At 39.8% G+C, this 12,743-nt stretch overlaps 1 protein-coding gene across 10 annotated transcripts in view; it reads left to right on the top strand.

Annotated features, from left to right (window-relative positions):
- Positions 1 to 333: 333 nt before the first annotated feature.
- WDR20 (WD repeat domain 20) overlaps positions 334 to 12,743 on the top strand; it is a 48,109-nt gene continuing 35,699 nt past the window's right edge. For 6 of the 10 annotated variants that reach the window (XR_011324665.1, XR_011324666.1, XR_011324663.1 and 3 more), the window contains exon 1: positions 345 to 652. Coding sequence is in view for 5 of the 10 variants with exons in the window: in XM_069783440.1 (XP_069639541.1) it covers positions 389 to 652 (264 nt within the window). In the remaining 5 variants the exon portion in view is untranslated. Of the gene's footprint in view, positions 653 to 3,980; positions 4,098 to 12,743 lie in introns of those variants that run through there. The other 4 variants (XM_069783441.1, XM_069783438.1, XM_069783442.1 and 1 more) reach the window with 3 other exon arrangements.

The raw sequence follows: 12,743 nt of genomic DNA, 5'->3' as shown, positions 1-12,743 counted from the left end.
CCACGTCCTGAGGCGACGGGTCCCTGCGGGCCCGAAAAGCCTGCTCCTCACACCCACCAGCGGGACCCCGACCCCCCTCTCCCCCCGTCCCCCACAACACTCGCTCTCCGGCGCCGTAGCCATCTTGAGCGACCCCCCCCCGCCCCGCGGCGGGCCGGTCCCCGCCCCCCACCCCCGGCGCCCCGCCCCCCCGCAGGCCCCGCCTCTTCCCCGCGAGGGCCCACCCAAGGGCGGGCAGCCCGGCGCGTGCGCAGACGCGCAGTAAACAGGCGCCGCCGCTCCTCCCCCTTACGCCGTTTGCGTGGCCGCCTCCGCGCAGGGCCGCGCGAGCGCCGGCGGCGGCGGCGGTTGCGCAGTGGCGCTACATCCGGGCACTGGGGCAGGATGAATGCTCCTTTCCAAGATGGCGGCGGAGGGAGGAGGGAAGGAGATGAACGAGATTAAGACCCAGTTCACCACCCGGGAGGGGCTGTACAAGCTGCTGAGCCACTCGGAGTACAGCCGGCCTAACCGGGTGCCCTTCAACTCGCAGGGCTCCAACCCGGTCCGCGTTTCCTTCGTCAACGTCAACGACCAGAGCGGCAACGGGGACCGGCTCTGCTTCAATGTGGGCCGGGAGCTCTACTTCTACATCTACAAGGGGGTCCGCAAGGTACCGGGGCTCAGCCGCTGGGCTGGGGGGGGAGTGGCGGGGGCTCCGCGCCGCCCGCCCGCCCGCCGAAGGTCCGCCGGCTGCCGGTGGAGTGTAGCAGCCCCGCCGCGGGGGGCTGCGCCGTGGGCGGGGGGCAGAGGCCGCCCCGCCGGGCCGCCTCTCCTTCGGCCCCCCACCGGCGGCATTGGGTCTGGCAGCTTCTCGGTTGCGGCCCGGTCGTGGCTGGGACTTCAGCCGCTCTCCCGATTAACTGGCCTGTGGGGTAGCGGTTAGGGGAGGGGGAGCGTAGGCCTGGGCTGGAGGGCTGTGTGAGGGGACCGGCGCTGGCTCAGTACTAGTGGGCTACGTCAAATACGGTGTCGCCGACGGTAGGTGTCTGGGGGTTGGCCCTGTGGAGGGAGGCGATTGCTTGGGCCCTCCTTGGCGTGCAGGAACGAGGGTTGGCTTTCCATTGGCACGGCAACCCTGGGCCTTCTTCACCTGCTGCTTCAGGTCTGAGTTTGCTGGGCACTAATGCCTGCCGTGATTATGGTGGTGTCAAATCCCTCCTTCCAGGATCTTTCTAGCTTTGATTGAATGGCTACAGTATTCACTGTAATTTTAGGCCTTTATCGTGACTTTGAAGTGTGGACTGATTTTAGGATTGTTTCTAAATGGGAGCAGTGCAGTGAGCTGAGGTTTAAATGTCAGATAATTAACACAGAGAAAGTTGCTTTTACAGGAAAGAACCATTGATGCACTTGAGGGAGACTCTTTGCCTGTCATTATTTGATGCAGGACTAACAATTCATGCATTTGATCTCTTGGGTCACCGTATTTATGAACAAACCCTTTCTGCTTGTTTTTTAAGGCCCTTGATTTTATGGGATTTAGAGAAGCATTCAGAATTTGTCATGCCAAGTGAACGTGTGTCACCTCTAATATATGTAAACACAGATATAATGATTGTCAGCTTTCTATTTTATGGTTCAAAAAGTGGGTGTTCATTATCTTACATACTTGGGACTCAGCTGCCACAACGTGTGTACCTTGAAATCTTCCTGCTCTGAGTCTACCATTCGGCATGGGATGAAGGCACAGAGAACTAGTGACGTATGTAAGGCTGTGCAGGAAGCTTGTAGATGAGCAACGAATTATACCTGAATCTGCTATGTCCTAAGCTAGTGCCCATATCATTCCTCCTCTGTATAAAATGTAAGCACCAACAGGAGAATAAAGCCTGTGTGGTTATCTGTTGACTGTGACTTAACAGATCTGATACGTCCTGTATAATTACATGGAAAAGTGTGCTTATGGATTTTAGTTTCACCCTTTAATGAATTTTAATGATCTAGTTATGTTTTAAATAATACTTGGACAATAGTTTCTTTAAGCATGTGATGAGTATTTTGTATCAAACAGTATTTGCTATTTATAAGCAGTTGCTGTCTTTACTATTTACAAGGTACTGCGGGTGGCAATATCTCTGAAAATCTGTATTGTAAATTATTACCATGTTTGGATTTTCCATACAAAGTAACTGCAGAGTTTTTTCACATAGATTACAGAGCAGGCCTTTATGTAGTTTAGTAATGGCACATGTGATTCTTGCAAGTTGTCTTAGTCATCTCTTGCCACACTTCTGAAAAATAAAAATGTAAAGCCTGGAACTTCATTGAAAATAGGGAACCGAATAACTTTTTCAAATTATAAAAATTACTTTGAGCTGAGTACTCTACATTTTTTTTAGATGCTAAAAGCTGCTGGTGTGATATACAGTAATGAGAAAATTTTAGTTTGTCAGATTGTTAAATTGTGAGCTTTGAGACGTACCTGTTACGGTGTTAAATACTTTTTTCTCTGAGTAGTGTAAAACATACGCATTGTTAGAACAGAATTCATTTCAATGACCTTTAACAGTGTTAGCAATTTAGAATACACTGTATATTCTATACATATAATACATTAACTTCAGTAAAGTGAATCTAGAGAAAGAGCTGAAATAGATTGAAACACACTTAAGGAAAATGCTTTACATGAGAATGGGGAAGATAGTCTGTCTTGAACTTGTAATACTTGCTGCTTTGGAATTTATTTTGAAACTATTCAATTGGAAGTCATTGTTTTGTCTATGTACAAAGTTGACATAAGAACAAGCTGACAGTCTTTCAACTGATTATTTGAGCTTTTCAGAATCAACAGTTATATCTTGTGGCTATCATAAAAGTGAGAGCGCTGTTGTTACCTAAACTGACACTATGTAATTCTGCCTTAACTGAACAAACTATCAAACTGCCTGCCTTCCTGTTCTTGGGAGCAGGAGGGCGGGAGAGGGACTTTATCTGTTGACCAAACTATTTGTGATCCTCTGCATATTACAGATGCTGATAACTTCATTTTTTTAACTGTTATTTCATAATTATCCAAGTATCCCTTTAAAAAAATTACCTAATTACTTTAAGACTATAATTTTCATTTTAGCTAAGTAATATTAGAATATGAGTTGAATTTAGTGAAGCTTTGCTATATGTATATATCAGGTAGCTATGATTTTGTCTTTTTTTAAGGTCTGCTTCTTTTCTTGCTAGGAAAATGCTGTATTTTTACCTAAATGAGTGAAAGAGCCACCAGGACTTTATTTTAAGTAACCCTGTCTTGTTAGATACTGAGATAATTCTTGCATTGGTAATCCATTGCAGATCAGTACACATCAAGTAAGAGTCATACTTAAGCCATGAATGATACTTAAGAGTAAATAATGTGATATTGAGTCAAAGATACCACTTGAAAGGATATTTCTTGAAATCAATGATGCTTTCTTCTTTTAGTTTCCCTTAAATCCAAAATACGTTGCATCTGCTATATCTAGTTTGTAAGTCATCTTTTTAAGTAGGCTGCTAATCTATGTGTTCTGTTTAGGATATTTAACCTATATAAATTAAAAAATGTTTCTAGGGATGTTTCTTTAACCTTGATCCTTCTTCCAAGAAACTTGGTTGAAAAGTTACATCTAGTGTCCAGGACAATGATGTGGAGATTGGAGTACTAATAGACAATGATAATAGTTTGGTAGAGAGACAAGAGAGAGTTTTGGGCAGCATTTCAAGCTGCCTTTAGAGACTTTTTGAAGGAAAAAGGTATTTTCTCCCAACTTTGTTCTTCACAACTTTAAAAAGGAAGCTGAGTTTTTACTGTTTTATGTTTCCATGTTACCATTAAACTTTACCATTACCATGAAACATGTTACCATGTTTTCATGTTTTCTATGTCATAGAAAGCACATTAATTATGAGCCAGTGCATTTTTGTTTTTATAATGAAACTTATGCAGCTCTCTTTGTGTTAATAAGGCAACGCAGGCTTCCAGAAAACTGCTGCTTTCTGATTTGGATCCACTGAAAAAAGAAATGAACCTATAGTTTAGTAAGGAGAAATAAAACTGTAATGGAATGAGATGTGGTTGCTTTACTTATGTAAGTATATAATTATTCTCAACTGCACTGAGTGTCAGTGGGCTTTCCCTTTCAGTCTTCCTTAACTTTGGCTTTAAGGTTAGATGTGTACAGTGATCTCTTGTTAAATAGAAGGGGTAAATTTTCATGAACTCAACTGATCTAGTGACAGCTGAAAATGATGGTCTAGCAGTATTAGTATCCTCTTGGCAGTGCACTCCTATCTCCTTGCTCTCTTTGGCAGTGCTCAACCTCTGGTTGAGCTAGTTCAGCTTGCTAAACCAGCAGCAAAGTACTTGCTGTTTTTCTGGGCAGATTTTCTCTTGATTTGGTGAGTTGAACTGTCTCATCTTGGGGTCGGATATTAGCAGGCACAGTGAGAGCAAAGAAAGGGGTGGTGGTGCAGGGTGGGGAAGGAACAAAGCTACCCTCTTCAATGGCCTGGGCTGTCAGATCAGATCCACTGCCTTATCAGACCTCTCCTGAATAAAGCCTTTACTTTAGCCTTAAGTCAGATTCAGAGTGATCTGTTCTTGGGGGATTGGTGACTTAATTTTGATTAAGAGAGTTAAAGGTGTTAAAGGAAGCCTTTTCTATTATTTTAGGCATTTGCTTCTTCATGGAGTAGGCTTATAAGGTAATAGTTCAAAAATTATTGCTCAAACAGTGATGCATTAATGCTTTGGATGGGTTGCCTTTTCCTGCAGCCCCAAATCAGGAGTGAGGGATGTTACTTGATTTTTGCTTATGAGACAGTCTTGGGGTACTTAAATATGGTTTGTGGCTAGCTTTGCAAAATGACTTATTAGTTGATTCATTAGGCTAGAAAAGGAGAGAGCTATCTCTTCTTCCTTGCCTTAGGAACGATTGACAAAACAAGGCTTTCTAGATTGCTGCTGACATTAACTATGAAATCTGTTTTCCTTTCTACTAGGAAGCTAGTGTATTTTCCTTTAAGAAATTGTGTGTATGATAATGTATTATTCTCTGTATGTTGTAAAGGTTTCTGGGCAAGTTAGTCTGCAACTATCACTGCAATACAGTCATATACAGGTATGTATTAGCCATAGTGTTGCATGGTGCACAGTCTTAGTTTTTATGTAACATGTTGGGAGGTTACGAAATTTGAATGTGTAGTTTAGCTTATTACCTTATGTTAATCTTTTTGCATTGTATTTAAATCCTGGCTATCTACTGTCTTTGTTAACATATGACAGACTTTCCTAACGTTGGTTGTTTCTTTTTTTGGAACTTCTTTCTCAGAAAAAGAGGCTTTGTCTTTAGTTCTACTTTTTACTTGCAGCTACCTAAAGCAGCAGTCTGTCAATAACTAGAATATTATAGTATGTTGTAATGCTGTTGGAGTAGAAACATATGTAGGTGGCAGAGGCATGGAGGGCAGAATCTCTTGACTGTCTTTTTAACCTTATGTTGAGCAAGTGGCTTAGAAGTAATTATATTTGTACTAAGATGAAAGTGATTTCGTATCTCAACTTCTTTTATTAAGAGTTAGCATACTGGCAGTCCCTGGTTATCAGTAAAAATACTGACGATGTGTAGGATTCCTTCCTTTGCAGTTCTCTAAATTACCTCTTTTATGTCTGGCTTGATACTGGAGTCTTTGTTGTCCAGTTGAGAAGTGTTATCCTTGGTGGTGACTTTCATTCTATAGACTGTTCCTCTAGGATCTTGTCAAAACGACAGAATGATAATGGGTGGCATTTGTCACTGTGCTTAACAAATTGCTCTGGGAAGAGTAGTATGAGAGAGTTCTGGGTTGGAAGCTGGAATCTGTAGAGAAAAAGATCAAATTTTCTCAAGAAGTGGTGGGAAGGTGAGTTCGTATTACTGTATACTTAGAGATCACTAAGCTGTGTCAGGCCTTCGAAAAAGGTGTGTGTTTTAATAGCATATATGAGCTGTAAAAATGCTGAGATTTGTAAGGATCTTTGAAGATACACTTGCTCTGAAGCAAAGGGAAGTATACCTACATCTTCGTGACCAGTTCTTAAACTTGCAGTAACAAGAATTCCACAAAAAAAAAAAGTTATTCCTAAATAACTTGTTTTGGTGCTCAGGTTTTTTTCCTCCCCCCTGCCCCAATATCTAGCTAAACTTCTTGTTCAACGAAAAAAAACCGCAACCCAAACCCCAGGCTGAATGCTGTTATTTACTGTGGACATAGAGAACAGTTTACTGTTGCCTTTAGCTTTTACATATTTGAAAACTTGTTAATTTTTCCCCTCATTTTTCCTAAGGTAAATAAATGTAGTTCTTTTAACCTTTCTTCTCAGATCATGACTTCCAAATGTTTGATTGCTCTCCTCTGTATTGGCTTCTGTTAGCTTGCATTTGTGGTACCTAAACTAGATATAGTACTTCCACTCTGCCTTCAATGCAGAGTAAGTGAGAATTATTGCCTGCTGTGTCTGTCTTCTAATATTCTTACTAACATATTGAATAATATTGACATTTTTGAATCATTCTCATAGTGTTGACTGACTTGGATTGTTTCTTACCATATTGCTGTTTTTCTCCATTTTTATCCATGTTTTGATTTTCTTATTGTTGTTGTTTATAAATGCCACGTAGTGTTTTCATTGAATTTTGTTCTATTAAGTTTATTAGAGAGTGTTTTTATTTCCAGTTCTGTGCTGCATACTGCAAAAAATCCTTCCAATCTTGATGTCATTCACAAATTTGATGTGTACTCTCTTCCATTAAGGAAAGTATCTCATAGAACTTAATGCGTTGCATTTGCTGCTGACCTTTTTCTCTAGTCCAGTTATTTTTTCAGAAGACAATGAGATTTGTTTGGTGCTTGCTTTTGGCAACTTTACTTTGTGTGCTTTTTTCCCCCCCTTTGTCTAGGTGCTTATAGTGTGATTTGTTTGTGGTTTTGATACCAAAGAAAGTATGGTATATTACTGGTAATACACATATTATATTACTACTGTGGCTGTTGAATTCTACTACAAAATGTTCTGCATTTAAAATTTTATTTATACCAGAATGAAACATCACTTTCGTTGTCAAAGAGATGACAGATTGCTGGTATACCACAGTATAGACAGCAGACCTTTTCTCAAAGTTATCTGGTGCTGTCCTGCAACTGGGAAGATACCCTTTTTCTGTGCTGGAGGAATTTGTGTAGTCCACGTTTCTTGGGTGTGCTGGATGTGACACTCTCTAAATCTATTTTGTTTCTCTTCAAAAGGGTGTTGTAGATTTCTTTTTTTTCAAGAATTCCGTTAATTTCCTGCTCAGTTTTTTCTTCTCTGTCTTGTAGATGGTAGTTGTTATGTTGGGACTGTATTTGCCAGTCTTGTGGAGGGAGGTCTTGTGGCTAGATCAGTAGTACTTTACCTGTTGATCTCTGCTTGCGAAGGTATTTGAAAGTCTCTTGGGAATTCGTTTCAAGTGTTTAATGGATGGATATACTTACCACCTTGAGTTTTATGATGGAGATAGATGTTTCCTTTCTTAATTCTAGCTGGGCTGTACTAAGAACCGACAGGACATGTTACCAAACGTTCCTGTAAAGTTTTCTGCAGGGTGGGTTTTTTTGGTAATCCCTTTCTTTCAATGATGCTTCTGAAGGAAATAGTGAAGAGCTAGTGTAGATTGCAGAAGTATAGGTAGATTTAAGTGTTTAACTTTGTTGTGAGGCTTATATAGAGCAACTAGGACTGGCTTGAGTAAGAGGAAAGACTAAAAAGCTGCTTTAAAGACTAAATGGCTGCTTTAAAATGTCACTGTTACACTCTTAAATGTTTCTTGCTGTGGAGGAGGATGAAATATCTGCACTTGATGGAGCTTGCAAGAGGACTATTATCTGGGGGCTACTTCTGAGTTGTAGATAGTGGCATTAGTCTGTAGTGCTTTTACTTCTCCTAGTCTGTGCTTCAAGCCTAAATCACAACTGTTTGACTTCATTAAGCCATTGCAGTATATCCTCTGAAGGATTGCTCTCAGAGGTAATAGTTCATTTATCTGTAGCTGCCTGTTTGGCTGGCATGTTTGAGAGTGAATACTAGGCTATGCTGGCCAAATCCCCAAATTGATATGCAGTATTTCATAGGCAGTGAATTTTTGTGCGTGTGGTTGTTTGCTTGTTTGGTGGGTGGTTGTTGTTTTTTTTTTTTTTTGCTACTGCAGGTATAATTTGGTGGGGTTTTTTGTTTCATATTGAAGTTTAATTGTAGTAATATTGCACTTACATGAATTCAGTTGGGGGAATTTAAATTAGTGTAAAACCATTAATTGTGGCACTTACTGTTTTGCAAATTGACAAAATTTTAGTCATAATGCTTCACAGATGCGAATAATGGTCATGTGTAACAAACAATTCTGTGTCTGTAGTGAGTTTTGTGGGCCAGCTTTGTCAGAATATTTACAAAAATGTTGTGCTATGTGCTTAAATTACAAGGAGTTTGCAGTATGCTTTGACATCTGACAGTCTGCAAAACAGTTAAGTAGTTAACTGTCAATGGTTAAATGTACATTGAAGATGCCTCAAACTCTAATGAAATGTTGTCTAGACCCATCCCTGACAGGACTGCAAGCCATAATTGTCTTGTTTGGCATTCTAGAATCAAATTTAAGACCCTAATTTGAAGTATTATTGTAGTTCTCTGGCTAAAGGGAACCATGTGAAATACTATCTTTTGAAGGACTTGTATCCAAAGGCCACTTGCTGTCCAGTTGTCATGACTATGAGTTGACACACTTGGACAAATTACTATTTGGAAACAGTGCCATTTAGCTCCAGTAGTGCCTAATAATGACATTGTCCTCTTAGAAAGCTTAAGGAAGCTAAACAGTAATGTTAAATGTGCCATACTGTAAGTTAAAGTAATAATGTTCTGTTGAGTCCTTCTCAGAAAATGAGTATTTTTCTTTCATTACCTCACGCCACTTTTAAGTCCAAATGTATATGCAGTCCATCTTCTAGCATCTATATCCCTCCTATTTCTTGCCCCCTGTAACTTAAAGCAGCTGCTTTTGCTTGTTCCGGCTTCTGTTCAGCAGACTGTTGGTAGACTAGATGTAGCCCTGTAGTTTTTGTGGGCAGGACCACCAGCCACTACAATTGAAGTCTTTCCAGTGGCAGTGTCATAACTTGCATTGGGATTTTTCTCTTGCATTATTCAGTAAAGCTGTTCATGATGGAATGATAGATCTCTGATAGATACTTTCTGCAAATTGATTTTAGGTTTGGTTTACCAACTATAATTCATCTTTAATTTCATGAGTTAATCATAAGGTTCTCATGTGGCTGTAATGGTCAAAGAAATAATGCTTATAATTTTTTAAAATTATTTTTTATTTTTAACTCTGTGTGGGTTTGGAAGGTGGCTGTATTAAGCAGTGCTTTGTTTAATAATGCCTAACTTTTGTACACCTAGAGAATGTGAAGTGCTGTATTAAACTAAATGCTAGTCTAAGCAAAAACTTTAACTTAAAAATGCCCTGGAGTAGTGAGAAAGCATTAGATGTTATGAACAAACTTCATTATCCCAAGGCTCCTGGGAATAAAAAAAAGTAATTCTTCTTATCTTACAGGAAGTTTACATACATTTTGTCAGGAAAGTGATACTACATAAAACTTTGAGAGGACTCCAGTTTATGACTTTAATGCTTCCTTTCGACTAAAGAAGGGAGCAGTGACAAAAGGAGGCTGAATGGATGCCAATATATATTGAAACTATCTGTTAAAAATCCACAAGTCTGGTGAGCTAAACTATTGGAACTATGCCTTAAGGACGCTTGAGCCTGCACAGTCACAAGGATAACTCAGTAAATCTGAGTAACATAAATGTCTTCTCTTACTGACTTACAAATGTAACCATAACAAATATGTAATCCTACAAGTCATAGTCCTGTCATATTTTAACTATGGCAATTTATTTCTGAGGATTTTTTTTTTTTGGTCACAGTTCTTGTAACTAAGACTTTTGTAAAAGTTGTGCAGGTTTTCTTTAGATTTGAGGTGGATATTGGAGCATGACCCTGATACAAGTTTGAAGCTATCATTAAAATGAAATTTTGGCAGTTGTATTTTTCTTGTTGTCTTGACTTTTCTGGTTTTCTATTAGTTACTGTCCTCGGTATTATAGAAGGAGTTATGCAATGATTTCTCTTTTGTATCATGTTCATAAGATTTTAAATTATAGTTTAGATGTTTGGATTTGCATAATTTAGTGGTCTGAAACACTACCTCTAAAATCAACTTTAATACTGTATTGTGAAGCCATAGATAGAGGCTTAGTCTGCATTTTCCTTCAGATTTCCACCTTTCTTACTAGGATTTATATAGCAAACAGTTTGATTTATTTTTCAGACTTCCTTTTTAAACAAAAGTATTTCTAGAGCTTTTTTTGTTTGTTTAATATTTATTTGGTTTGTGGTTCGGGTTTTTTTTTTTTTGCCTTTTTAAGAGGATAGTGGGCCAGAGACCTTTAGTAGCTACCTGCTTGCACTTACGGTGTCAAGAGGATCTGTCTTTAAAAAATAATTTATGAAGGCAGGAATAGTAGCATGGTTAAGCAGTACCACTTTTGAAGTTTGATACCATGTATACTGCCGAATGCAGTATTTCTTAACCTGTCTTATAGCCCATCATGCATGTGTCAGTATGTATCAGTTCAAATTACTACTCTATTGCTTATAAATAACCAAATAATTTTTTTTTTACGTGTGCCTATTCAATATGGTGTATTGATCCAAGAGGAGTTTTTTGCCAAATAAGACGTTCAGAAATACAGAGCGGGGCTTGTAAAAGAAAGATGCATGGGTTGACTAGGGAATAATTGCTGTTTAATAGCATCAGCTACATATCTCAACAGGTGACTTCTAGCAAAATGTTGCCATTACTTCAGAATGTGAACTTACACTCTGTCCCCTCTAAAGGAAAACTGTCCAGTTATGTTCACATCAGTTTAAAACATGGGGATGGCCTACCTTTCTTGCCTTCAGCAGTGAAACTATTGTCCCTTGTACAGAATAACTTAGGGCTTTGTGTCATGTAGTCAGCAAACACCTGCAAAGTTTTAAGATGCTGTCCTAGATGGAAGTTTCCAACCTTCTAACAGTGTTGGCAGAATAGACTCTGTGCCAGTGAAGTGACTGTTCAAGTGTAGTTCTGTGTTTTAGCCACAATGCAGCCTCTAAAAATGCACTAGACTGAACTGGGATGGTTAAGTGTGCGCACATGTTAGCACTTTTGAATCGGAGAGATGGGGCAAACAACTGCTCTGAACAACTCAAATAGATGCCCAGATGAAGCTGCCTTTAGTGATGCTCAAGATGATTCATACTTTTCCTCATTGCTAAGAGTAACAAAGTGCTTGTTGTCAATTAAGTTACTGCAGCAGTCTAGAGGCAGCTTGCTTAGCGCTCTAACTCTTATGTTGCGCTGTAGCAGCCTGCATGTCTGTTCCTTCTGAGCAATAGGTAACCCCTTTTGCAAAAAAGTATTGGGCTGGCATTGATCTAGTGGATCTGTGTATTGTTTTTTGTTAGTCCTAAATTGATAGAGGCTTTGCTTGTATGTAAGAGAGCCAAAGAGGAATGCTAGTAAGATCAGTGCTCAGAGAAGTCCAGTCTTACGATGCTAGAAAATGCTTTTCCTGTGCTTTCTCTTCAGTCATTTGGGATCCCTTTCTTCATTTGTAGCACCTCTGATTAGTAGATGTGTTGCAGCTGTGGCACTTCCAGCACAAGTTGATATAAAGGAGAATTTAGATTTGGACAGTCTGCTGATGTCAGTGCTGGTTAAAGGTATGATTATTTTTGACAGCAGAAATCCCTAGCATGCATAGTATTAGTATGCCCATATCAATGGGAGGAATGATTTAATAGCTGGGCTGTGTTCTGTCAGTAGCGTGTGTTCAGTTCTGCACCCTCATACAGGCTTCTGTTAGGACCTTTAGCAAAGTGCTTGAGATGTGGGCAGTTAATCAGTGGTCAGCACTACTGTCTGCAAGAAGATCAGTAGGTGACAATAGCAAAGTCTGGTCACTCCCTCCTACTCTTGAGACAAAAATCAACCTGAGGAAGAAGACAATGTTACATGACCATTTTGGTACATTAAACACTTTTAGCCTTTTAGTGGTAATTTTTGAAGAAAGTCGTTAATAACAGGCAAAAGGTCCCCCCCCCCCATAGTATCTGTACCGGTGTACTGGCAGCACTTACTATTACTTGAAGTATCTTAATACTTTGCTTACTTTAAAATAAGGCTATGGGGAAAACTAGTGCTGAAATTGGGAACATGCTGCCTTTTGCTCTAGAACTTCTGAAGCAGGATTCTGGTTTGCAGGCTAGGTGATATCCTAGAACTTGTATGTATGGGATTGTGGGAAGTCTGAGTTCACTGCAGTGTGTCTGTGTTAGGGATTTGGTCCTGGATATTTGTTTTCTAGTAGCCTGTGCTCCTATTCTTGTTCTGTAACACTTTTTGTCTGGTTGGGTTGGGTTGTTATGAAATGTCTTCAGCCCCAAAAGGAAGATGCATTGCAAATTAACAACTTCAGGACAAGAGTTAAGGCAAATATGTTATGTCATCTGTCTGTTACTAAACATGACCACAAAAAGCATAAACCAATGGGCATCATTCTGGTTTTGGAGCATAGGTTATACATTTGGTTGATAATTTAT

Source organism: Haliaeetus albicilla, chromosome 5 (genome assembly GCF_947461875.1).
Source record: "Haliaeetus albicilla chromosome 5, bHalAlb1.1, whole genome shotgun sequence".
Taxonomy (NCBI): Eukaryota; Metazoa; Chordata; class Aves; order Accipitriformes; family Accipitridae; genus Haliaeetus; species Haliaeetus albicilla.
Note: the sequence above shows the minus strand (reverse complement) of the source record. Positions and strands in the feature narration are given on the sequence as shown.